Here is a 27,746-nt window from a genome sequence, read left to right as displayed (position 1 = left end):
TTTGTCTCCTGTGTCCCTTGTAGTTAGCTCGACAGAGAAAATGGACGGAGAATCAGAGAGAGAGTGAGAGAGTTACCAGAAGTAGATCGGCAGAGACGATGGACAGAAGTGGTGGAGGTGATGAATCGGTTGCAGAGTGGAGCCTTGGAGTTAGAGGAAGGCAAATGAGAGTTGCGAGGGGCAGAGAACTCTCCACTGAGACTGAGGCACACAAATTGGGTAAAAACTAATAACTCCTGTCCTGGGTTTTCTGTTGTAATTGTTTTGTTAAAATTTTTGTCTAAAAGTGTTGTTTTTTTTTTCTTTGTTATCTGGATTTGTGAATTGTGCAAATATATTTGTCTAAATGTTTTTCTTTTTTGATATCTAGCCCAACTGCCCAAAAGATAAAATTCTTGTGTAAATGTAACCTGGGTTGGGCTAGTATTTAAGATGACAAGAGATAGTAGACTAGTAGTAGTAAAAAAAAACAGAGCCACTTTCTCTTCCAAAATCCCTTCGGCTTCTCTCTGATTGTGTATTCCCCTAAAACCAAAACCTCACAATGTCGTCTGCTTTCGATGCACTCATGTCCGGTGCTCGTGCCACCGCTGCCAAGAAAAGGCCTCAACCCCAACTAAACCCTTCTTCTCCAAAAAAACGCAAAACTCTTGATTCTAACCCACCCCAAAACCCTAAAACCACGAAACTCCCCAATGAGAATGTAAACAAAATACTTAATTTGTTTGGGCCAGAGAGGGTTGAGCATTTGAAGAGCAAAATGCCGGAATTGAAGAACAAATCTTGGAATTTTGATCCAAGAATTGGTTGCTTGTTGGGGAGAGGGCGAGCCCGTTTCTTTGTTTGGGTTTTGACATGATTTCAAAGGAGTCCGACTTGATTGTAAAAAATGGATATCCTGTGTAATGTGCTTAGGACTTTTATGGATACCACCGCTGATGATGTATTGCAAATTGTGTATCTTTTGGCTAATAGGATTGCCCTGGCGCACGAGGGGTTGGAGCTTGGAATTGGGGAGGCTTTGATCATTAACTTGCTTGCTGAGGCTTATGGGAGGACTAAGGTGGGGCTTAGAAAACTATACAATCAATTGGGAGACTGGGGTCTTGTTGCAAAAGCTTGTCGTTCATCTTTATCTATGATGAGCAAGCCTAATGCCTTAACTGTTACCAAGGATTTTAATATCTTCCACCTCATTGCTAAGGTGCACTATCTTCTTTTTGAAACTTAATATTCATATATTTCTCTCTTTTGAATTAGATGATTGATTTATGATGAGATTTGTTTTTTTATCGTAGTTATAACTTCTCAAATAAGTTATTATATCCTACATTTTTTTTATTTTTTGTTTTCAACCTATTACCAGCAATTTATAGCTTATAAGACTATCCATCCATAATTGTATTACATGGTAACTAAAACTAAACATTCCAACTAATTATTATGGGAGAAGTAAGTGCCAAGTTTAGCTATAGCTCATTGGTTTTTTAAATTTATTTTCTTTGTTATAAGTATGCATGTGTCTATTTTGTCATAGGAATAATTAATATTTCGATTTAGAATAAAGAATATCAATGTTGTGACGCTTGGTTTGGGTTGACCCATCATACCGAGTTGGGTTATTTGGACAATTGGTTAGATATATATTAACATGAGAGTTATGGTTTGTTTTTAATATATATATATATATATATATTTCTAGACTAATTTGACTGTATGACCCATCATACCGAGTTGGGTTATTTGGACAATTGGTTAGATATATATTAACATGAGAGTTATGGTTTGTTTTTAATATATATATATATATATATATTTCTAGACTAATTTGACTGTAAAGGTCTTCCAACATACTTTACTAATATAAATTGTATCCGGGAAACAAGTATTGTGGTGTTAATTAGTATATATGCCATGCAATATAATCTAGAGGCACTGTTGTTTGTTTGCCAATGTGTAGGTATAGAGGGAGATGTGAGAACTCTGTAGTGCGATTAAAATTTGTTATTAAAAAGTACTGCTTTTGTAATTAAGTTGCTGTTATGTTGAACTTTTGAAAGGAATCAGGGAAGGATAGTCAAGAGAAGAAAAAAAAAACCATATCAAGGGGCTACTTGTTGCTGCTTCCGATTGTGAACCTCTATATCTAATTCGTCTACTTCAGGTTGCAATTCTGACATTTATCAGATATCACCTCGTTGACTCCTTTATTCTATATAAAGCTTTTATGATCTTCTATTTAAAGCTTTTATGATTTGTTTTGTAGGCAAATTTGCGTATTGGATTGGCAGAGCAGACCCTATTGGCCACATTGGGCCAAGCTGCTGTATATGCACATTCTACACCACCTCCAAACATCCAGTCTCCTTTAGAAGAGGTGAGTTTTTGTTCTTTAGATCTGGAAACATTCTGCATTATGTCATGTATTCTGATAGTGTCTAAGATAAATGTTCTAGAAAGACATCACTTTTAGGCATAACATTTAAGCTTGAAGTGTCCATATCGCTGACGGTTTGTGAGGTCAAATCTGATTCTATCACTTTAACTATTCTGTAGAAAGTTTAAACATACATGTATATGGTTCAATCAACATATATCTAAAAATTAGAGACCAAAAAGCAAAATAATAGTAAATTAATTTTGTTTATTATCTTTTAACATGTAAATAAAAAAAATTGTTTGTGTAATGCAGCACCTTAAGAATAGTGGTTGTATAGTAAATCATTGGTCCATGTCATTTCTTTCAAGTTCAAGCAATTAATTTCTTTTTTTAGCGTTAAAATAAAAAGCATGCTTTATGCTTCTTCAAAAAGTGCCAAAAAAATGAGCATTTTTTTGGCCATGTGAAGGGCCCAAACCTTGGGGCTTCGAGATTTGAGTTTTTAAGCATGTGACCTAAGGCGCTTTTAACAACATTGATACCATGGATGACCTCCCCCCTCCCTTTTCTTTTTTCCTTTTCCATTGTTGCTGTCAGATTTATTTTCTGACTGAGTTAGTGATAACCAAGTAGTCTTAGGGTTTGTTTGGATACCGCTTATTGTTAAAAACTGAAAATACTGTAGCAAATAATTTTTAAATGTGTGAATAGTGTTGTGGGACCCAGTTTTAATGAAAATTTTGCTGAATTAGACAACTTGTGGATATCGTTTATTGCTGAAAACTGAAAATACTGTAGCAAAATAATTTTTAAATGTGTGAATAGTGTTGTGGGACCTAGTTTTAATGAAAATTTTGCTGAATTAGACAACTTGTGGGTCCCGTGAACAGTGCACGGGACCTACTGACAAAGATGCTGAAAAACATTTTCAGCACAATCCAAACTAACACTTAGTGGGCCTAGTCATGTTCATAATTATTATTCTCCTTTAATGTTCACATTTAGTTAGATTTTATGATTGTGCTTGCATCAAACTGTGAAGATTGTTAAACAAGCATACTTTGTATTTCCTGTGCTTCTTAGTGGCGGTGTGTGGAATCTTCAGAAAACATGTAACTTTACACTTGGTGTCCCAGTTGGACCTATGCTGGCAAAGCCAACTGAAGCCGTTCTGGAGATTGTATGTAAATTCCAGGATACCGAGTTTACATGTGAATATAAGTATGATGGAGAACGTGCCCAGGTGATACTAGGTCCAACAACTATCCACCAATTTTGTACTGTTAAGTGTTAATAAAATATGCCCCGTGCTATAACTTACTCTATTTGGCACAGATACATTACATGGATAATGGTTCAGTTGAGATATATAGTCTAAATGCTGAACAGAACACTGGAAAGTATCCTGATATTGTGTTTGAAGTTAAAAGGTAGATTTATGTTATAGGTAGCATTTCTTTGTTTGGGGAGAAACTTCCATCAGTGAAATAGATCCTGTAGTGACCAATGGAACGTCAAAGCATTTTTTTCTAACACTTTATCATCATTGAGTACCTTTCTCCACAATGTTATGTCACTAGATCCTGTGGTTACCAATAGAATGTCCAATCATTTTTGTTCTATCACTTTATCATCATTGAGTTCCATTCTTCACAATGTTATGTCACGTTCTAGCCTTGGGTATAACATATGTATTTCTGTCAATTAATGTGGTAAGCATTAGTGGTGTTCAGTATTTGTTTGCATGTTAAATTGTTAGTAGACAATTTGTCATCCTCATTATTGCTAATGCCTACTATTGGTATGCAGGTTAAAGAAGTGTATTCATGTTTAATTGATGTATCTCTATATCATTCTTTATAGATGCGATGATTCAGCATTAATCCGGAATCCAGTCTCTACATCCTGTTAGAGTTCAGAAAGGAAACAGATACTTCTCTTTGTGATCCTTAGGTTCTTATAAACTTCGTAATCATATATATGCTTGATATGTATGTGGTGTGTTCTTCTATCCATACGATATTTATGGCCGAGACCACATATCACACGTTTTGGCACTAGGGGACTAGACACGTACATGCACCTGACACATGTTCCCAAGTCCAAGCAACAAATGTTTGGATCTCAATAATAATAATGTAGTTAATCTGATGAATAACTTAAAGAATCAATTGTACTCAACAAGGTTCTTTGAGCAGTAACAGTAACAGAGGCATTGATGCTTACCTATTGCTGGTTTCCACAGCAAGGTGAAGCGTACAGGTAACCGAAAAAAAATTGAATGAAGTGGTACATGCGAACACAATTGTTTATTTTTATTGTCTTTTATTAACCAAACCCTGGGTTTTTCCCCCCCCCATTGTGGTTTTACAAAAATGAGTCCTACAGAATAATGTGTATAACCAGTCCCCAATTGTAGCAAAGAGTGCAACCCATCCTAAATGCATGCACACCCAAAAAGAACTTCCAACATGACAATTGTAAGAAAATGTACCAACCTGGGCAGTCCTGCTCGGCAGACACACTTCTAAGCAATTTCGGAGGCCATCAACTCTGCAAAGACAGAAATGCCAGATTAAGTAGAAGAAAGTACTACCCTAAGTAGATGTACCAAAAAATTGTTGAGGGGAAAATAGGAAAAGATTCAAGAATGTAAATAACTACCTTCGGCTAATGGTTCTTCGAAGATATTGGTTGTCCTTAATAAGCCCTTGACCTCCAAACTTTGTTTCATCAGTATTTAATACAACCTTTGTCATTACAATCACTCTTCTATCAGTTTGTAGTATATGTGAATGCAAAGGTTGCCACAAAGATTAAAACATTCATAATGGCCGTACCCAGATCATAATGATAAACTAGTGCCGGCTTGGTATGTCTTATTTACATCCTAAAAGAGAATGTACAGCTCTAAAACTTTCACATTTTTCTAGGTCAACTGTACTTTTTCCCAGTTTATTTTCTAAGCAAAATAAACAAATGGAAATATGCTATACCAAATGAATTTACAGTTATTAATTAGAAGCTCCATATCTGGCTGATGAAAGAATTGCAAAAATATTACACTTACTTGATACTCTCCAGCTTCCTCTACACCTACATTGTATTGTTCATAAGAATCTGTTGGATGAAAATTGAATATGAAGAGAAGAGGACCTCGCACGTAAGATATTACCTGTAAATTGCAAAGAATGTATTGATTTCTGGAAGGTACCAAATTATCAACAAAATAAATGGGACAACATGCACCGAAATTTAAAAAAAAAAAGTGTTTCTGTTGTGTGAGTGTATACAAAAGAACAGGTCGGAGGAAAAAAAATGTTGGATGCTCAGAGGCATAATTCATGAATTGGTTAAGTTAAGGTTAAAGAGAGACACTGACATTAAGAAGCTCAACGACTCGAGGTTATATGGTAATACCAGAACTTACTTCCATAAGAAATACTGAAAGTGGAAACGAAACATTTATCAAACCCAAGAAATTAATATAGGTTTTGTTGAGATTTCTGCAATCAATTTATGTTACGCATTTCTAGATTATCCAAAAGGTGATTACACCCACACAACATGCTAAGTGGATTTTCTTAATTCCTGGAGGAAGTCACAATTTTGGCCTTACAGACACATGAAAGCATATAGACATTGCAAACCTTTCCACAAACTGATTCATGGAAGGCATAAATTAGTTAATTGAGCTGAATATGTATCAAGTAATAAATGGAAAGAGCAAGTCAAGAAAGCATACAGACATGCAGACCTTTCACAAATGATTGGTGGGAAGGCATTAATTAGTTAATTTAGATGAATATGTATCAAGTAATTGAATGGAAAGAGCATGTTGCCATACCATGGTAGTGTCATTAACGTGGTGAATGTTTGGTAAACCTCTTGAAAGAATTCTCTCATTTTCATCCAACTTCATCAAGTCCTAGAAAAGAGGAACAAGTAATCTGATCTGTTAATAAGCTATCAATGTATTTCCTGTTTGCTCACTAAAAGTTATTGGTCATAAAAATAAAGGCTGGAGGGCAACATAAACTAGTTAAAGAACCCTCGATGTCTCCTTTGGAAACACTAGAGAGGTGCCAATTAATTGAGCTACAAGGCTCTTGACAACTAAAGTCGCATCTTGCATGTTTATACAATAAAACCAAGAATAAATTCAACAATATACCATGGTATAAACTGCATCCACGTAATGGGAGAACATAATAACTATAGATCTAATATAAATACTAAACAGTTCAACAATTTTTGACAACAGCTAGTTCAATATCTAGGTCACTTTCCACAGACAGGGAACCGTGAATGTCGTATAAGCATGGTATGATAAAAAAATTAAAATTTTGTAATACAAATCATTAGATGGACACCTTATCAAAGGAAAATAAATCACGATGCACGCCTTTCTCCAAAAGATCCCAGCGACGTTTAGCAAGTTGAAATGAGAACTTGTTGCTTGCCATTGGGAACTCAACCCTCTGGAACATGAGAAGATTGTCAGTAACATGAAATAACGCCTATTTTAGTATTACAGGGAAAGTAATCATACCTCTGGATGCCCAAATTCATTACCCATGAAGTTCATATAAGCACGCCCACCAATTGTAAATGTAATCAATTTGATCATCTACCTCGAGACCCAAAGAAAAATAAATAATTACAACAAAGAAATGAATAATTAACCAATCAAAATCATGAAAATCTTGACAAAAAATCAAAATATATGCATTGCGTTTCATGCACTGTAAGTGCTTGACAGTTGAAAAGTGCCCTTTTATGTTGATGTATGTTGGCAATAGATGATATTGGTTTTTCTATGTATTTGCCGGTTATTTCAATTAACATAAAGCTTTTCTCCAATAATGCATTCAATCATAAAATGTAGCCTATATCAAGGCATTTTTTATGGTGTCCAAATAGGTGGCGTAAGGAAAAATAAAGAATGCAATATCTATAAATAAGAAAAAAGGAATTCCATAACCTGAAATTTTGAATTTTACATCATTACTACGAAAATGAGTTCATTTCATACCTTGTGTAAGGAACACCCTCTAAGCAATGATTGCTTCAAACCCTGAGAATCCTCCCTGCTTTCACCAAACAATATTTCTGCAAATGACTTCCCTCCGGATATTGACTGACATGAAAGATTGTAATGGCAGGATTTAGCAATAATATTATGCTACGTAAATAAAATCTATATACAAAAATTGTGCTGCTATATTAATAGAATTATAGATGTGTAAGAAGAGATTAGAGTGAATGATTACTTGATTGTGGTTTTCAGCATACATAAGCATCTTATCTGCGTGTTGTTTATTGCCCATTAATGTGCTCACAATCTGCATTATATATCTAATTCCGTAAGTACTGGGAACTATAGAATGTAAAATGATATAAGTAAAGAATTAACAACGAAAAAGCATACTCCTATTTGATGCAGAGTGAATTAAATGTATCAAACAATACAACCTTACTCATGCTCCATTCATGGTCAGGGACATTCTCAAGAAAAGATGACCACATCTCCGACACAGAAAGATTAACATAATAGTCAAATCCCAATCCACCTTGAGAAGTAGGCTCGCACAATCCAGGATAAAAAGTGGCCTGAACAATAAAATAAAAAGGAAAGAAAACTTCATAAAATGCCAGAAAATACAAATCAGAGAGCTTCATATTCTGCCATAAAGCAAAGGCCTAAAGAAATAAATGAAAAACAATAGGTATATGAGGGGCTAAGGTTTCAACAAAGAATAAAAAGGGACTAATGTTTTAGAAGCTTACTGCAACTCAAATCATGGGCAAACATAATTGAAGCAAGACATTTTCTTGTAGCCAGGAACACTTGGGGAAAAAAATTGTTGTCATCAGGGAAAATAAAACTGGCTCAAGCTAGATTTAAAACATATTGCGACTAAATTTTGTTGGAAGGCTTGTGTAGGTGGATGTTGACATTTCAAATGATGATCCCACAAGTTTTTGGTGACACAAGGCAGAGTTACCAAACATGCCTTTCATTTTTTTTTTTTGGTTCATATTATTTCCTTTTATTGGTATTACTTGTATGTTTCTTTGATTGAAAAGTTACACATGTACCAAGTGGGTCTTAAAGCAACGATTTTATCCTCCACCTTATTCTTAAGGGGGAAGAGATTCCAACTGAAGGAAAGGTGAAAGACAAAAAGGCTCCTCTTCAACCATTGAAAAGCAAAAACCAAATGGTGCCAAAAGTAATATAATCTAATTTACTATAGTGAAGATATTAAACTGTAATCAGTAATAAGAGAATCAAAATATTATCTGTTGCTCAAACCCTAATGTCTTTTGCATGAACTTGCAATTAACAGATGCTGCATGTTTCATTTAAATTCAATCCATACCACTACTTTTAAAAGAAAAATAATGAAATTGTCATATATTTTCCAATAGTGAAGAAACGAGAAAAAGACGATAAAATTTGCTGAGTTTTTGGAGGAAATAGAAGTGAACAACATGAAATACTTACATCTTCAGCAATTGTTACTATATTTGGATGAAGAACATGCAGTATCTCATTTGCCAAAATAAGGTATAATAATGCATCCCTGTCAACATATTGATTACAGTATCTGCAATAGAACAGAGTCTACCATCAAATAAAATGTGAACTAGCCTTAATTATGACTGTATGGGACCAAAGAATGAAACAGGCCTAGATAAAAGAATAATTGTGAGGTTGAGTACATGGTATTAAAGTAAAATCATATAACATCACATTTAGTTAACATTTAAAATCATCATTTTAAATTTTAGTCCTCATTGCCGATACATCTGTAAACAATTTAACTATTTTTTTGGTGTTAGTCAATGCAATGTAGACAGCATATGCTAGGAGAACAAAGGTATATCTTTTTTTTTTTTTTTTTGGTGTCTACATTAAGCAGGGGGACATGTGCCTTGGGGATTCAAACCTTGACTCTCCCTAAGGGGAGGGCTGGAGATACCATTCAAGCTAAGAGGCATGGTGGTAAGTTTATATCTTTGTTATGTACGTAATATAACAGTAGAAAGCATAAAAATATAGTTTAAAGTTAAACTTAGTTTTTAGAGTAAAAAAAAAGACTTAATTAGATGTGGATAATGAGAAAGTCTCAACAGAAGCCTTACTCCTCCAAGTCACCAGTAAAAGAAGCAAAACCATTGTGCGTATACATCATTGATGAGAGCGAATGGAACTGGAAGCCATCAATTTGATACTCCACAACCCACCTGTTCAAACACCATTGTGTAAGCAATACCAACCTATCCACCCAAAGGGGCAGGCCAGGACAGAAACTATTATAGTTCCCCAAAAATAAACTAACAGCAGATATATAAGCACATACCTATAGGTACAAAAGGAAGAATGGTGCAACCAATCAAGTCCATTAATTTTAAAAACTAAAATATTTAATGACTGTTTCTGCTTTGCAGTTACCAGTTCAGGTTTGAGAGAAGAAAATGCAGCACATCAGGATCACCATATTTGAACATTCTGGTACCCCAGTATTTGTGATGCCCTCGTTTACCTATTGAAGTAGGAAAAGTTGAATGCAGAGTAAATGGTATGTGAACTAAAGAAAAAAGGTCAATCGACCAGTTTGTAATCTCATTGCACTAAGTTTGACTCTTTCAATTGTACAACAAAAACATTATGAAGGATGCTTGTTTACGATGACACAAAAATATGAAAACTGCTCAGATTGATATATGAAATCCAAACATGTGGTTCATGAGCACATACTGCATGGGTGACAGTAACCACACACTCAGATCTTCAAAGCAAATACATTGAAACTTCTTAGGAAGATAATTACAAAAATGAACTCAATGCATGCAAGGTTTTAAACTCTTTATTTCTATTCTTTAAAATGGTTCTGCTTATGTATACTCCTAGTCTCCTACTAACAAAGAAGATGGGTTATCTCATTAACAGGACCAATCCTCTTTTCTCCCATAGTAATTTACAAACCAACCTCTAGTCCCTACAGACATCTCTCTCTCGCTTTCTCCAACCAACTGAATATGGATGCATATTATGTTCAAAGCGCTCTTTCTTTTAGCTACAAAATGATTTCACAAGGCATCTGCTTCAACAGCTGAAGCTAGAAATGGAATATTGTAGGTTTCACTGCATTTGCTCTTCAGCAAGTGAGGCTTATGCCTAACACGTAATGGACTGGGACAGCCACATTTTAAAAGCCTGATCAATATTATCTCAAATGCATGACAACACACGCCTCAGGAACGTTTTTTAAGAGACTAAGTGAAAATTATACAGAATTCAAATCTTCCCCCCCCCAAGTTTATGAGATAGGTTACAGACAAGCTGATAAAGTAGAACAGCAAGGCAAGCAGAAAGGACCAACTCAGAGGAGAGACCTCGTGTCTTGGAAAAGTAGGCACAAGGAGTTTGTGCATATACCAGTATGAAAGTAACAGTCATTTGATCCATCAAATAGTGACAGTCCAACCATCTCATCTGCAGCTGAGTAGGAATGGACAATGTCTAAGAAAACCAGCAGTCCTTGTCCTGTAAAATGTAGGACGTAATTAACAATATGTAAATTTTATTATCAGCAGCAAACGAAAAACAATAAGCTGAAATTTTTGTTAAGAATACATATTTTTATGTAAAAATATAAATGCTGTTTATGCATAAATGCTGCTTGATGAGACATTTGGATTTTAAAGACAAATTTTTTTCGAAGAGGTTTATTTAATTCTCATATTACCCAGTGCTAGTTCTATTTGTGAATTATTTTTCCTTTCATATAAGCAGTGTATGTCCATACATTATAAGCACCTTATTACACTTTTGTTTAATCATCTTTTCCTCAGACCAACCGTAATAATGTTACAATACAAAAAAGAACTATAACGCAAGATGTATTTCTCACATAAGCTATTAAGATGAGCCAAAACTCATTCATCCATATGAAAAGAACCAATGAAATCTTTAATAAAATACTAGCCTCATCACACGCACTTCGTTAGTGCGATGAGGCTCTCTCTTTCTTTTTTTTAAGTGGTCGTAGCAAAAAAAAAAAATCTGTTATTTATTTTATATATATAATTTTTATTTTGAGAATCTAATTTATAAGTGGATAAAAAAATTTGAAAATCAATAGGAGAGTAACCCTATTTTTTAGGAAATATTTTAGTGGGAGTTAGGGTTGTATTTTTTCCAGATTGTCCTTTAGTTGTCTCTACTTAAACATAGGGATGTGGGGTATTTTAGAACAAAAAAAAATCCGGTCCAAACAAGGGAAGCCCCTTAAATAGTAGTATAGAAAAAGACATCAGATAAAGAATGAAAACCATGTGCTTCATCTACCAAGCGCTTGAAATCATCAGGAGTGCCATATCGGCTGCTAACAGCATAGAAATTAGTAACCTGCATTGTGACAGAGAAGTCTGATTACATTTAAAGGAAGACATAATAAAATGCACTTAGTAGAAATAATAATGAAAAGAAATTAAGAAAATCCAAATTCTCAAATTGAGACTGTTTCTAGAGATCATTATCAATTAAGTGCTGATAAAAACAAGCGAAAAACACGAAAATAAGCCATCGTGCATGTGACATAACTTTTTAGAGAAATAACGATAAAAAATAAAACTGAAAAAAATAGGAGTCACTAAAGCAATCAAACATTCAGCGCTGGGCTTTTATCACCCACTTTATAATTTTGTTATTGACGTTATTTCTTATTGTCATGTTGTATTTTAATTTATTCTTGTCCAATCTAAAATGTTAAGGCAGGTTGAAATATTTACTGGATACTACTTATAAAAAATATATATACATACATAAACTGGATACCAGACCAAGTTGCACTTGCACAAATCTTGAAAGAATGGATCAGACTCTTGTAAACACAGAAACTATATAATTAATTTACCAATCAGAAGCCTCTGCTAATCAACATAAGAAAAAAAGACAGCACAAATTCCAATGTTGGCACTTTAGGGAACTCATAGAGATATATGTATTAGCAAATTTTTATACTTAATAATGGACAGGGAAAAGGGAAAAGAATGTTCAACTCACTCTATAACCAACAGTAAAATAATCTCTGTGCTCAACAACTCCAAACAACTGGATTGCATTGTAGCCAGCTTCTTTTACATGTGGAAGGACCTGTATTGAAAAAAGTAGTGCAAAGCTGAGGAAATTGAATGTGATACCACTGTATTGAAGGAATATTTTAAGATAGCAAAAAGCAAGGAGTTACCTTTTCTGTAAAATCATTAAAAGAAGATACTTTTGGCTCTGATCCACTAATTCCAACATGGCATTCATATATGCGCAAGGACTTTGGCACTTTTGGGTGTGTGTTTTTCCACTTGTATGCAGATTCAGGCGGTGGTTCCCAGTGGACTGCAAAACCTTGCTTTCCATCTATATCTGAATGTAACCAACAAAGTTTAGGTGAAGTAGATACAATACAACATGCCAAAACTTGTAAAATAATTGGAAGGAAAATAAAAGTGTAAGATTGCTAGAAAAATACTCCTAAAAAAAGTAGTAGCCACTAGAGTTTCAATTAGGCAGGGTACTGTACGTATGTCCTATGTATGTGTTCATCATAGTTACTAGCCCTGTATATGCAAGTGGAGAACCTAAAAGGAATCACACTACTAAAAAAAACTCATACCAAAACCTTAAGTGCAATCCATACATAAACATATACATAGATCAGTCCACACATAAATACATAGATACATAGATGCAAATATACATATCTAAAACGTACATAGATACATACCATATATACTATAGAGAATGTGATGTGGGACAATCAGGAGAAAATAAAAGAACAAGAGATAAACCTGAAGAATTAGCACCTAGGGGTTGCCTGGAATTAGTACCAAGCAAGAAACTTAGGCATCAACACCTAAGGTGTTAGGAATCAGCACCCAACATATTGGAAAATCTCCAATCTTAAATTTCATTAATCAATCATCTTTCCAAAAATACAACCATCTAGGAGGGTTTAGGAATAAAAGATAATCATATCTAAAACTGAAACAAATCTCAATACTAATCCCTATCTAAACTCAAATCTAATCCCTATCTGAATTCAAGAACGAAATTCTACAATAATCCATTATGAGATAAAGAAAAAAAAATCTAAAATAATTTTGGTTTTGGTCATTTGCTCGATGAATATATCTTCATTACTTATGAATTGATGTTTAATTGTACAAGCAAAAGAGACAAGAAATCATGCAAGAGAACCTGTTTCCAACAACAATACAATGAGCAAAAGACTTCTGGCAGATGCCAATTACCTGGTTGCACATAAGTAGCCCAAGCAGGCACCCGTTCCAATGGCCCACTAGGAGTGTTAAAATACACCCTGTATTTGCTGCCATGAGGAATACCTGGAGTGTACTTTTTCAACCATGCCTTCCTTCCTTTACGTGTCTCTAACCAGTATTCCAAGGGAGGCTTCTTAGCAAAAACTTTCTTCACCCATTCAGGACTGCTAACCACATTGAATATGTCATACTCTTTTCCTTGATCAATCACATCATAAGGAGGTAAGTTACTAGGTGGGTCATTTTTATGCTGCTCTTTCCATGCCTTATATCTTGTTTCTGGATCTGGTATTTCTTCCAGTTCCTCTAAAGTTTGGGGTCCATTAGGACCAAATAGTTGCTCATATAACTTTGCTGGCACCTCAAAACGGTTATTAACAAATCGGTCCTCTCCAGGTTCCCAGTAATCATCATTTGATTTCTTGAAGATTTCATCAATTGAGACACCACTGTCACCTTTATCATAGTCATCAACATAGTTGTACTGTTGAAAATAGAGTTCATCTGGTTTTTCTCCCTCCCTCAACTTATCTTCAAGAATAATAAACCAGTATCCAAAATCATCATGGCCAAAAAAACCCTCTCTTGCAGCATTTTCAGTTGGTGACCAGCCATTGAAATCACCAATCAGTGCACAATAGCGAGCACCTGAATTCAAGATGCTTGATTAACAGCATATAACATAGGACAAATAGGAATGTAGGCAAAATGGAAACTTTTTTTCTTTTCTTTTAATAAACATACAAAATGGAAGTCAGCTCTAAGGGAAACATTGAGGTAGGAAACTCTCATGTATGGTTGTAATGGAAGGAATATACCTGCCTATTCCAACCAGGGAGAACAGGTCATTTGACAGTGAAATCAAATTGATAATTAATGTCCATTGTATCAAGTTCCAATCTTGATCCAAAAAAAGTGTGACTAGAAATAACTACTCATTCTAAATACAGGATTAGGCTAGGAGTTCACATATGTTTCAGGAAGAAGAAAGGAAATCCTAATTCAAGAAGTGAGCTGAAGAAGAGAAAAGTTCAGGGGAGGATTAATGTCAAAACTCTCAACCATCTTTTTTTTTTTACCATATAATTAGGTATGTAATTTGAAAATCAGGTAAAAGAGGAAAAAAATAAAAATAAAAAAGAGATACCAAAATAAAAAAACTAAAATCCTGTAATAGTGAGGGACTCCATTTAGGTCAGAATTAGGCACATATTGGGGCTAGAAGTTTGCAGAAAGTTAATTAAACATTGGAGAACCCTGTCAAGCAGGAGAAGAAACATTTGAGCATAGAGTCAAACCTGGAGCCCATTCCATATAATCCACCCGATGTTCGAAGTGACGATGCATACCCAATATTTCAAATCTAGACAACAAAACCGAGAACAACCAAACTCAGCTAAAGAAAACCTCAATCCCCACCAAAAGCATAATCAGCATATGAATCCCTTATAACCCAAAAGATACCAAAAAAAAAAAAAAATTGCATACAAATCAGAACTATAACATCAACATTTTCACAAAAATATTCAGCATGATGGTTGAGCCATTCCAAATACTGATCCTCTTCAATAATAAGCTTAGAATTTCAATAAGCTATAAGTCCTACCCATCAAACTCAAACTAGAACTCACAATCAGGAAATTGATAAAAAATTGGAGTTGAATTCGATAGGACTAACCCAGAAGCCATGTCCCTGAGATTGATGTGACGGTTGAAAATTTCATCTTTAAGGTCCTTCAACGCTTTATGTCTGCATAGTTCAATTAAAACATGTAATGCAATATAATCACAATATAACAAACAAAACGACTTTAAACAAAAAAAATTCCAACTTCATTTCTTTCCCACACTTTCCCATCAACCAAACACACCATCTCACTTTATACTTATTCTCATTCTCTTCTATTTCTACATGCTTCAAATGAAACAGCATGTAACACACTATAATCGCAATATAAAAACAAAATTATGACTTAAAAAAAATCCCAACTTTATTTCTCATTCCCTCACTTTCTCATCAACCAAGCACACCCATCTCACTTTCTACTTATTCTCATTCTCTTCTATTTCTACATACTTCAATTAAAACAACATGTAACATACTAAAATCATAATATAAAAAACAAAATTATGACTTAAAAAAAAAATACCAACTTTCTTTCTCCTTCACATACTTTCTCATCAACCAAACACACCCATCTCACTTTCTACTTATTCTCATTCTTTTCTATTTCTACACACTTCAATTAATGCAACATACTATAATCATAATAAAATAACAAAATTATGACTTAAAAAAAAAAAAAAATCCCAACTTTCTTTCCCCTTCACATACTTTCTCTTCAACCAAACACTCCATTTCACTTTCTACTTTTTTTTTTTCTTAAAAAAAAAAAATAGTATTTGTACCTTTCACGGAGGAAAATAGCAAAAGCTTTATGGGAAATGCCGTGTTTGGCGAGGAACCCAACTGGGTCAACTCCTTTTTCGCTTTCTGTCTCATTCTTCTTCTTCTTCTTGGGTTGTTGTTGTTGTGGTTGTGGTTGTGGTTGCTCTGTGGCTGAGCATATGATCTTTATGTTTCTGGGAAAAGTGAGTCTCTGGGGGGGTCTGTGTTGGGATTGGAATTGGATGGAAGGGCTATTTGGGTAGAGGAAAATTTTGGTTGGGAGAGAAAGTGAAGTCATTGGATAAGAGTAGGAGTGTTAGTTGCAGTTGTTGAAGCTCTCAGAGAGTAAGAGAGAGAGAGAGAGAGTGAGAGGGGAGGGGTTTTAGGATAAGAAGGCGGGTACAATGTCTAAAAATAATGCTTTGAAGTGAGAGGTTTATGAGTTGACTCGGTGAAAGAAACGAATCAAACAATGGCTGACTCGTTTGCAACTGTAAGAATTATTTTTTTGAATTTTAAACTGTACCTATATCTATTTACAGTAATTTTTATTGGACGGAGAATTTTGAAAATCAAATTATCAAACTATTGAATTGCATATTAGGCTGTGTTTGGTTCCCGTAAAATATTTTTTGGAAAATAGTCTATTTTTCAGAAATGCTATTTTTGGGAAAGGAAAATATTTTCAAGTGTTTTGTTGCATTATGAAAATTGTTGTAGAAAATATTTTTATGTGTTTAGTTCTATTCTGAAAATGCTATTTTCCTACACATTTTTCATATTTTCTCAGCATCCAAACAAATTTTATTACAAAAAATTTCAAAATCATCAAATTCGGTCAGATCGTTGTGGTGAGGCGACCGGGTATTCAAATCCAGTGCGACTCGCGGCACGGTGCTACTCGTGGTTCGTGGGTTCGCGATGCGACTCGCTGGGGCTGGGTCTGGGTTTGAGTCGAAGGCGATTGACAATCATGGCGATGGGTCTGGGTTTGGAATGGTGTTTCGGCGAGGTGAGTTCTCTGGGTTTCTCGGTGTGGTGGTTGGATCGGAGGCACGAGAGTGGTTGGAATAGTGTTTCGGCAAGGTGAGTTCCCTGGCTTTCTCTGGCTTGTTTAGTTCTCGACGAGTTCTCTTCTTTCTCTGGATGTCTTCGAAATTTCTCTACTCTCTCTTTTGTGCATGACCCGGAAATGGTTTGAAGTGAAAATGAGAGGTGAAAACTATTTCCGGGTGAAAGGAGTAAATAATGGTCAAACGGGTGCCTATTTTCCGGAAAATTTTATTTTCCATAGCTGCCAAACAGTGGGGTCAGGTGGAAAATAATTTCTTGAAATCATTTACCACAAAAACAAACGGACCCTTATTAACAAGTATATTAATTTTGGTTTAAATTGAATGTTTATTATTGTGAGATAACAATTTGTAGCCCAAGCCCAAAAAATATGGGATGTAAGCCCAACGAGCCTAATACAATAAATTTATAGAGAGTAGATAAAAGAGTTAGGCTATTTGTGAATTAAACAACGGTTCATAAAGATTCAAAATAAGAATAAGTACAGAAACACACTTAGAACTTGATTAAATTGATGTCCGAAGAGATCAACTAACAACTGAACTACTGTTTTAGAAAATTAATACAATTCTTCTTACTACAATCAAACTTTTTCTCCTTTTTCCGATTCCTCTCCTATGAGGGATCTTTTACATTATATAGTTTTTCTTCGAACCATCTTGATCGTACACCTGTTAATCATCTAAGCCTTCATTTGAGTATATGTCCCATCAGACGTCTTCTTTGGCTCTCCATGCTTGGTGATGGTTCAGATTGTACTGTTTAGGGGTTTTCTCCACATAAATGCAACCAGAAAAGTTACTGCAATGCATTTAATGTAGTGATAGTAGCTTTTCCTTTTGATATTTATGTATTCTTCTCATCTTTACACGTGCTTGAAGTTCATTCTTATCGTTAAAACTTTCTGGAAGATCGCCCAATTCGCTCCAATACTTGCTTGGCCGATATTTATCGTATCTGAGAAGGAAACACTCCTCGGACTATGTTCTCCCATCCTTTACTTATGTGATTCTCCACTATGAGGCATCTCTCAATCATTTGCTCATCTTTAGACATACCCACATCCTCAAACATAGGGCTCAAGGCCCAATATGCAAACTTGGGCTTTTATCCCCACAATTACTATTCGATAATATTTTAACATAAAAACTTAAAATTTAAAACATAGTTTTAATATTTGATTTTTTTTTTTTAATTTTGCAAATATGAAGAATATAATAAGAACATACAATTCAACAATTAAATTTTTAAAATTCATGTCTAATAAAAAAATATATGAAAATTTTAAAGAGTTTCTTTGGAGAGAAATATTTTCCAAATTTTTAAAAAGTTTATTACTTTTACCATTGATTATAATCTAATTCTTATAATAATAATAATCCTACGAAGGAACCCTACCCATTTGTTTGTAGAAAAAAAGACGATTTATTTATTTATTTATTTTTATATCACATTTTTTCTTAGATACGTGTAGGTTATAACTAATAAGTATACATTCTTGCTTTAGTTAAAAAACTGAAAAACAAAAACAAAAGATTTTCATTTTTATTTTTTCTAAACCATATGAGTAAACCAACATTTGAGTAAAAGGGTATTAAATTTTTCTGTTTAATTACAAATGTGAAACAAATCTTTTTTTCTTTTTTTTGAGAAACAAATGTGAACGAATTATATTAAGAGAGGTTCCATTCCTTTATAAACTCTCAAGCAAGCAGAGCCTTAATGGATGGCATTTTTCAATCGGCAATGAACAAAATAATTAATATAAAAGTCCTGTCAAAGTTAATTAAATAATTGATGTGCAAGACACTGGCTTAATCATTATTATTATTTTTTGGTAAATAACTTAATCATGATATCAAAGAGTCAATGAGCCAAAAATAGAAGAAGTTGGATAGGTAATCACTTTGATTTACATAAAAATTGACATACAGGTAAAAGGTACAATTCTTTTTCTTTTTCTTTTTGTTCTAGACCAACAAATTTGAATACATAATTACATAAAGCAAGAGCATGAATTCCCATTTTTGTCCTGAAGCAACAGTATGCATCTAGAAGATGCTAATTTGGTTGTTTCTTGGCATACTCCCTCGGGCCAAATATGGTTGATCCGACTCTCACATTGGTACTGCCCATTTCAATCTGCAGGTATCAGAAAGCCCCATTATCAATTGCAAAATCTATTTAGTGATGCTCCATCCTTGATAAGGATATGAGATAAGGCATAAAATAAAAAAATAAAAAAAAAGAAAAAGATCTACAAGATGCAATAAGAAGTAAGAACAAGAAATACATAATTACATTGTTACAAGAGTTTGAGAATTATGTAAAATTCGATTGTATAGGTACATTATAATTGCCAATTTTTTTAGAGACAATCCCAGATCATTTTTTACTCCCCTAGCAATTCTAAAGTGCTTTGCTAGTGTTTTCCAAACAATTACTATAAAAAGTCTGCAGCTTAATCCCTCCTTGTAAACCCATTTCTTACCAAAACATTATCCATCCAGCCAGTGATAAAATTTCTAGCTAACCACAATGCAGTCCAGTGATGGTTTCGGACAGCATTATGCTTAAGGATTAAAATGTTCAGGAATTACTGTCATAATAGCTCGCAATCCAAAAATAAAGAAAATTGAAGTTTATTGCTATGTTTTATTAAGAATTCATTTGACAACAGCACAAGGTAGCCCTTACCGCTAGCTCAAAGTCACCTGACATGCCCATTGACAACTCACATTGCTCCTCCGCTATTCCAAGTGCCTTGCAAACCTCAATTCTACAGTTTGATAGCGTCTAATGCATCACAACACAAAAGCTAATGCCTCAGTATATTAACTTACAATAAAAAACGCAGAGAAAAGAAAAGTAGAAAAAGAATATAAAGACAATTTCTAAGATAGTAATGAGGCAACATTACATGAAAAAAGAAAAAAAGAAATCTTATAAGAGAAACATGGTGGGGTGGAGAAGAAGACAAATGTCTGGTTTCATAGCAATTGAAAATTAAGTCAAATATATAAATGAAACAACATTAACATCAGCAGATTAATAAAAAATAGATGATTTTTTTTTTTTTTAAATTTGAAAAAGAATTGAAGTTCATGAATATAAAAAGTATTGTGAGACAAACTAAAACTAGTAATCAAATTCTGCATAAAGATATGGTAAATTCAATTTTTTTTTTTTGATAAGTAGATATGGTAAATTCAATCTTATGCAGTTTCACTTCACTGTTAAACACAGAATCATCACCCTAAAGTTTTCTGGAGTTGATGAATAGTCTGGCATCCCAATTGTCATTAAGCCAGAGAACTCTAGATTTGGGCACTGCAACTTAACGTGTTTCGCAAGTTCGACACAGCCAGAAGGATCAATGCCAGATTTTGCTGCAAGAATATCACAAAAATCCATGAACTAGCCAGTCAATGAAAATATGGGAAGAAAGAAGAACACAAATAAATACCAAAATAACATCACAGAGAAGCCAACAATTATTAAGACGAAGGTGCTATTTTGTGCATGCAACCACATGTAAATAACACTGGAGTGTTAATATTAGTGCTACGGCAGTCAAGTCAAAATAGTAAATGTAAAGAAATGAAGACATCATCTTCATTGTAAATATTGTATCCTTTTCAAAATATTATGATTTCTGTGTTCTTATACAACCATGTTTTCTGATCATTTGCGTAGTCATGTAACCTTGGCTAAACATTGTCAATTTGGATAGTATGTGCTGTAGAGCTACAAAAGCCCATAGGTTTAAGGATAAGCATATGATGCTAAAAAGGGGGAGAGGGGGGGGGGTGTGAGAGAGGTTCAGGAAGCTCCAGAGCTAATAAAGTCATTATTATGCCCAACTAAATAACAGGCAGAACATCTGTGAAAAGAAGAAATGACTTTTGGTTTTACTCACAAGCTTCTCCACTGGTATTCACTTGGACCAAAACCTTCAAAGGATTTCTTCCAAGGCTTGAAACTGCCCGGTCAAGATGATTTGCAACCTGAAGATCAATAATATATAGTAATGTAATGTCATGTGAGTGACATTCCACGTGAATCAATTAGAACACGAGTTTGTTTTCATTGAAGGCTACTAAAATTACAATTTGAAACTCAAACAGGGCCACATAAGTACTGTAACATGAATGAACTATTAATGTATGTTAATTCATGTTACAGTACAATGTTCAGTTTTTTTCTTCTCTTAGTTTAGTCTCTTGATTTTTTTCTGTTACGTTCTGTTTTGTGCTTTGCTGTGTTCATTCTCATGAACACATTGTATGTTTCTTTTTCAATTTTCATCAATAATAATTCTTATATTACCTATAAAAAAAAAAAAAAACATTAATGTCAAAAACATTTGGAAAGCATCAGACAACTAGTAAGCAACTGAAGTCATGAAGGTTTCTACAGCACATTTTTAGTTGTAAGAAATAAAAATTACATAGTTGAGCACAATCCAAGAACAATGATATGAATTCTCTTCATATCATAAACAGAAATGAGAAAATAAGTTCTTACTGACAACAAACATACAACAGATATGAGGCTAAGTCTTTACCTTTGCATTATCTACACCCTCAACCATTGCCAGATTCGGGACTCCAGCTGCGTATCGAAATTAAAACCTTAACATTCACCATACTCCTCTCCAACATACTTAAAAAGAAGACACAGAATAAGATAAGTAGATAATGCACACACTGTCACCATGATCATCAAGTGGGTGATTTCTGAATCACTGTTGTTATGCACAAGACACACATCCAACTCTCCATATGGCAAACAAAGATCTACCAGATTATTCAAAACCCCATTTGCAAATAGTTCTTTATGTGCCCTCAAAATCAAACCAAACGTGAGAACAAAAGGTAATCATATAATCACTATTGGTAATTAGCCGATTGAGATCCCCTAGAATTCCTAAAATAACTCCACTATAAAGTTCTCAAAATCCTAACTCGACATTATTAAATAAATGGTTTCAATTTTGTCACATCATAACCATTTCAACAAACATATATCAATTCTATTCTGGAATCTATTTAACTCGACACTTCACATCCTAGCATGTGTACCTAAAGTATGCCACACCCCACAGTAGTTTTTTTTTTTTTTTTTTTTTTTCACCACTTGTTGAAGTAGCCTGTTTTGATTTGTACCTAAAGTATGCCACACCCCACAGTAGTTTTTTTTTTTTTTTTTTTTTTTCACCACTTGTTGAAGTAGCCTGTTTTGATTGGTGCACCATAAAAATGATGCCAATGGAGAAAGTAAATGTTGCATGGATCACAATTTGCTGAGGTGGCCAATTTTGAAAAATGTTATGTATGTCTCTAGCATTCCTCAATTGAAAATTAGATTTTAAAGCTAAAGCAAACAGACCCAGATTGTCAATTCGAAAACTTTAAGGTTTATATTCCAACGAGGAAAATGGGATTTTATAAGAAAAAGAAAGGGCAAAGAATCATACTGAGTAGCGATTTGACTTTGTTGCTTTGCAAATGCCCAATGAAATGCCAGTCTATGTCTTGAGGAAGCTACAAACACAAACACAAACAAACATAAACAAAATCATAAATAAACAACCTCAATTATTAAACCTTAAATAGTTAAATGAAAGACATAGAGAGAAAGAGACTTGAGGGGCTTTTTCGATGAGTTCTTGTGCGTAGTTCTCGCCAAAGCAACGGTATCCAGAGTCGTAGACTTGGCGGATGAGAGAGACCGGTTTGGTTTTCGAAACGGCCACGACCCGGACCAGCTCGGGTGTCCGACCAGACCGCTCCGCAGCCTGCCGGACTCGGAACATGACCGCCCGGAGCGCCGCCACGGCTGTGCCTTCCACCGCAGGAGCAGCCATGTTGTTTTTAGAGAGGTTGAAATTGAATGTACAAGAATATTGCGAAGTTCTGAGAGAGAGAGAGAGAGAGAGAGAGACTGTGCGGTGTTGGCGAGCTGAGGACCTGAGGTGAAGGATATATATATTTTTATTATGGGAAGGATTTTTTTATTTTATTTATGGTTGGTAAAAAAAATTATTGAATATATATATAATTTTTTTTGAATTTTATCACTTCTATATTTATTTTAGAGAAGAGCTCTTTCTACAATATTTTCAAAAAAAATCTTAGGTGATAGGTTGTTATTAGTTTTAATTTAAACCTTATTATTGAAATCACTTTTTTATTTACTAACAATAGCAAATAACAATATATTATTTATAATTTGTTATGTAAGTTTTGTGGGGATATTATTTCTTTTTATTTTAAGGATATCATATATGTTGTTTATTCATTCATGTTACATACATAATAAGAAAGTAGTAATTAATAGGATAATTACTTACTAAAAATGTTAAAAATGTAATGTACATAACTTTTCACAACAAATTCTTAGTGACAAGTTGATACTAAAAAGCAAAAAAAAAAAAAAAAAAAATGGTGGGATTAAATTAGAACTAATAATAACTTATCACTTAAAATTTGTTATAAAAATATCATGAGCGTAGCACTTCTCATTACATATTATTTACTTGAGGTTATGTTGTCTAACTTCACTCTTTCATGCACTTAAAAAAAAGGTAACTTTATCCACTAAAATGAGCTCCATTGAACAACTGTATCCTCCCTCACTCTCACTCTTTTTTGTTCGAAGAAACATATTTTAAGACAAAATTATAAAATAAATGAATGTAAAAGCAATTTAGTGGAATAGAGGCTATTGTTAACCTTTACCCAAAAAAATAGAAAAACCTCTGAGCACGTGCAACGTGCGTGTTTAGAGGCTAGACATAATAAGATAGTAGTAATTAATGGATAATTACTTAGTAAAAATGTTAAAAATGTAATGTATATGATATTTTTACAATAAATCTTTAGTAATAGGTTGATATTGATGGACAAAAAAAAAAAATTTAAATGGTGGGATTAAATTATAACTAATAATAACTTACCGCTTAAATTTTTTTGTAAAAATGTTATGAACATAGCACTGTTCAATACATATTATCTACTTGATTATATGTGGTCTAACTTCACTCTTTCATACACTTAAAAAAAATTCACTTTATCCACTAAAATTAGCTCCATTGAACAACCGTATCCTCCCTCACTCTCACTCTTTTTCGTTCGAAAAAACATATTTTAAGACAAAATCATAAAAGAAATGAATGCAAAAGCAATTTAGTGGAATAGAGGCTATTGTTGATGTCTACAGTACTTTACATGCTTAGATGATGGAATAGTTTTGTGTGGCCAAATTTGCTGAAAAAAAATGTTATGAAATGCAAATACATGATCCATGTGCTAATTTTGAAGGGGCAGTAATTAGACTTGCACAATGTATATCGTCTCTACCAATTAATATTTATTTATCGTTCTTTCTTCGTTAATGGATGCAACAAAATATGGGAGGGTATAATAGTTTTTGTTCAATTTTAAAATTCTAGTATGGGGTAGCTCCCTTTTAAATTTTTATTTTCCCGGAGGAAATAATTCCTTTTTTCTTTTTCTAATGGGAAAATGAGATGAATTGGGGTCATAAAGTTGTGATAAAAAATTGCATACAAATATTCTACTCATGTATCAATAATAGACTAATAATATTCTTAGAAAATTTAGCATCGTTGTCTGAAAAATCAGAACGATTATTATTATTATTATTTTGAGAAATGTTAATGAATAATCAACCATTAATTCAACCCCTACCCCCAGGCCCCAAAAAAAGACAAAACAGTCGTTCGAAGTTCGGACATTGTCATGGTCCTTATGGACAAGACTACTACTGGTTACTCAAAATTTCAAAGTGAGAAAAAAAAAATCAAATATTTAGGAATTTCCAAATTACAACTTCGAGTAAAATTTGACACAACATTATTAGTGCGTTTATTGCTACACTCCGAACAAAGTACGCACAATTTTCCAAAGGAAACTTAAAAATACAACAAAAGGTAAGACCAAAAGATAGAAAATCCTCCAACAATGTTCAAGTGTGTTGTTTTATTTTGGAGTCTGAGATGATTCGGTCTTATTCGCCTCTCATCCTAAGCTTGTTAGGGACACCTAGGGTGCTTTGGTTTCGGTACTTGCACTTGGTTTTCCTTCTTGATTCGCGGTTTGATTCTTTTTTTCTTTAATGTCTTTTCTGAATTTTATCCATGTGTAAATCTCAAACGCAATTGTAACGACTCCAAAGGCTCCAAGAATCGCTACGTAAGCCCATTTCCAAGTGTAAACCGGCTTTAAAATTGCAATCCCTTGAAATATGTTCACAGAAATCGCAGCCAGCAGTGCATAGCCAAGAAAATGATGGTACATGTTCCAATGCTTGCGGTAATCGTCGGTGTCTTTTGGCTTTAAACGAAAGGCTAACATCTGAGAAACCAAATTGACATTATTAATCGCTAAAAAAAATACAAAAGAGAAAAAGTTTACCTCCAAACAACGTGACAATTGATTAAACCATTCACGCGATTTGTTTAAACACGTAATGCATATGGATAGTTTTGTCAATCGCAACTCAATGAGTTGGAGAAAATTCTTCCAACCATGTAAAAGAAAAATACAATTACACAAAATTAATGAGAGAGAGAGAGAGAGAGAGAGAGAGAGAGATACTTGTAACGTAGCAAATGTAAATATGAATATAGCAAGAATCCGGTGAGTGCGAAAGGTGTAGTATTTTGAAGCGTGTCCAAGCCATAAACCAATGCCCCAGCCAATGGTGCCTAGAACATAACCAACACTCTGAAAGGAGACATGAAGATAGAACCACAAGTTTTTTTTCTTCTGAAGGTCAAATGGATGCACCCTGAAGTACCTAGCGATAATCACACCGATGGGTAAGAGTATTCCCCACCCCAAAATGTTCAGAATTCCATGCACCTACAAAGTGTGCACAAACCATTATATCAACTTAGCAAGTTAAGGACTTCTCCCAAAAAAAAAAAAAAAAAAAACTTAGCAAGTTATGGCATTTAAAGGGGGAAAATAAACTGTCTTATCATTTATCATATTCATACATTTTAGAAGTTTTTTATAATCTCCAACATTCTTTCATGAATTAAAGCACTTGAAATAAACTATTCTGATCGTAGTGATCGAGTACCATGCCAAGGTAACCATGGTCCATGAAATCCTCTGTTGCACAAGTCAGAATATAAGCTATATATCCATTCATTATACACATATCCTGTGTATTTGTAGCGCAGAGTGTTAATTGGTAAGACAGCTATTGCACACAATGATTGATTATTGGTAGATATATTATGGCCTAAGTGGCCAAAATCAATTGTAGACTCATGTACTTGTAAAATAAGCAACTTAACTTTGGGTTAGTCTAGAATTAGTAAAATATTCTCTACTATATAAATCCTATTTTGAGTTTATTGTAATATAAGTGCTTCATATAATATGTAGCTGTCAAGGACTTTCTCTATATGAACATATACCCTTTCATGCTTTTGCTTATAATTCAATCATCAAACACAATCACACAACAACTTAAACAGTCATATTCAAATTTTAAGAACATATGCAGGCGTTAATTACCCTGTAGCTGGTAGCGACTATAAATCCTATACCCAGCAGAAAAAAACAGTCATAATACTTCAATCATATAAATCACAAAAGTAACATGCAATGACTTTCTCCATTTCCAGTGAATTGCAGAGGATGTTGTTCCCTATGACACTAGATATGGTGGACTGTTTCAAATTTCATTGGTTCATAACATATCAAAATAAATGCACTATATAGATTCAATTCTGTAAGAGGTGTGTAAAATCATGAATTATTCTTACCGTTCTGAGGTGGCGACGCCGATGCCCAATGTTAACACAAGTCCCAGTATCCAAGTCTAAAGTCTCAGTGCTATCTACATTCTGAAGAGTTGTGGCATGCATCAATGGCTGCACATCATTGGCAGACTGCCCAACTTGCCAAACATGGTTCAACTTTGAAAATGTGTAGTCCTTCTGAGGAAGAATTAGTGAGGCATGTATAGTCATGTACCTTGTTGTTGCTGAGTAATTTACTTGTGTATTTGAAACGTTTACATCGCTAATCTCTGAAGGCAGGAGTGGGCAGCCAATCTTGGTATATTGTGTGATGTTATAGGTTTTGATTACTGAAGTTCCATTGAGGTATCTAATGCCTATGATAGCTCTGGTTCCAACCATCTGTGGCCTCTGTCCTGGATTGACACCCCAAGCCAGCCATCCCATTGCATTGTGCAGGCTTGCACCGAGAATTATGTCAAGCTGCAACTGTTTGGTGTGGTTGTCGACGCTGTATTTCCAGCCAAATTCAGCTCCTAATGTTGTCAATTTCTTGCACTTTGTGATGTTTCTTGCACTGGCCAAGTTAAAGAATTCATCACTAGATTCATTACAGTCAGTCTGAGCATTGATGTTAAGGATAAGGGATAAAAAGGCCAAAGTGATGAGAATTATTACAAGTTCGGTAGAAGAAGACATGTTCTTCAACCGTTTCCTAAGTTTTGCTTACTTCTGGTATGTGTCTTTTGAGACTTTTTTAAAGTAGC

The 27,746-nt window shown here is 34.1% G+C and overlaps 3 protein-coding genes and 1 pseudogene across 3 annotated transcripts; 1 reads left to right on the top strand and 3 right to left on the bottom strand.

Moving 5' to 3' along the window:
• The first annotated feature begins 889 nt into the window (after positions 1–889).
• Positions 890–4,719, top strand: LOC136068772 (DNA ligase 1-like; annotated as a pseudogene).
• Positions 4,523–16,525, bottom strand: LOC112013021 (1,4-alpha-glucan-branching enzyme 3, chloroplastic/amyloplastic). Its single transcript, XM_065776384.1, has 21 exons — positions 16,142–16,525; positions 15,411–15,482; positions 15,031–15,095; positions 13,703–14,380; positions 12,643–12,815; positions 12,459–12,548; positions 11,726–11,801; positions 10,830–10,937; positions 9,843–9,933; positions 9,533–9,634; positions 8,892–8,994; positions 7,856–7,993; positions 7,654–7,725; positions 7,416–7,520; positions 6,933–7,010; positions 6,754–6,861; positions 6,228–6,308; positions 5,451–5,555; positions 5,045–5,130; positions 4,714–4,933; positions 4,523–4,606 (listed from the first exon to the last, which is right to left on the bottom strand). The coding sequence occupies exons 1-21, from the start codon at positions 16,417–16,419 to the stop codon at positions 4,523–4,525; spliced, it is 2,913 nt and encodes a 970-aa protein (XP_065632456.1). The 5' UTR covers positions 16,420–16,525.
• Positions 16,526–19,076: 2,551 nt separating this feature from the next.
• On the bottom strand, positions 19,077–23,168 carry LOC112013026 (uncharacterized). The gene is made up of 7 exons (XM_024045416.2): positions 22,843–23,168; positions 22,675–22,741; positions 21,763–21,809; positions 21,115–21,202; positions 20,451–20,584; positions 19,893–19,991; positions 19,077–19,337 (listed from the first exon to the last, which is right to left on the bottom strand). Exons 1-7 carry the CDS (start codon positions 23,062–23,064, stop codon positions 19,257–19,259), a joined length of 738 nt encoding a protein of 245 aa, XP_023901184.1. The 5' UTR covers positions 23,065–23,168; the 3' UTR covers positions 19,077–19,256.
• A 1,845-nt stretch (positions 23,169–25,013) lies between these two features.
• On the bottom strand, positions 25,014–27,746 carry LOC112013046 (cytochrome b561 and DOMON domain-containing protein At4g12980). Its single transcript, XM_024045437.2, has 3 exons — positions 27,004–27,746; positions 25,820–26,086; positions 25,014–25,576 (listed from the first exon to the last, which is right to left on the bottom strand). The coding sequence occupies exons 1-3, from the start codon at positions 27,676–27,678 to the stop codon at positions 25,265–25,267; spliced, it is 1,254 nt and encodes a 417-aa protein (XP_023901205.1). The 5' UTR covers positions 27,679–27,746; the 3' UTR covers positions 25,014–25,264.

The sequence above is a fragment of the Quercus suber genome, unplaced genomic scaffold, assembly GCF_002906115.3.
Source record: "Quercus suber isolate HL8 unplaced genomic scaffold, Cork oak 2.0 scaffold_8, whole genome shotgun sequence".
In the NCBI taxonomy this organism is placed as follows: domain Eukaryota; kingdom Viridiplantae; phylum Streptophyta; class Magnoliopsida; order Fagales; family Fagaceae; genus Quercus; species Quercus suber.
Note: the sequence above shows the minus strand (reverse complement) of the source record. Positions and strands in the feature narration are given on the sequence as shown.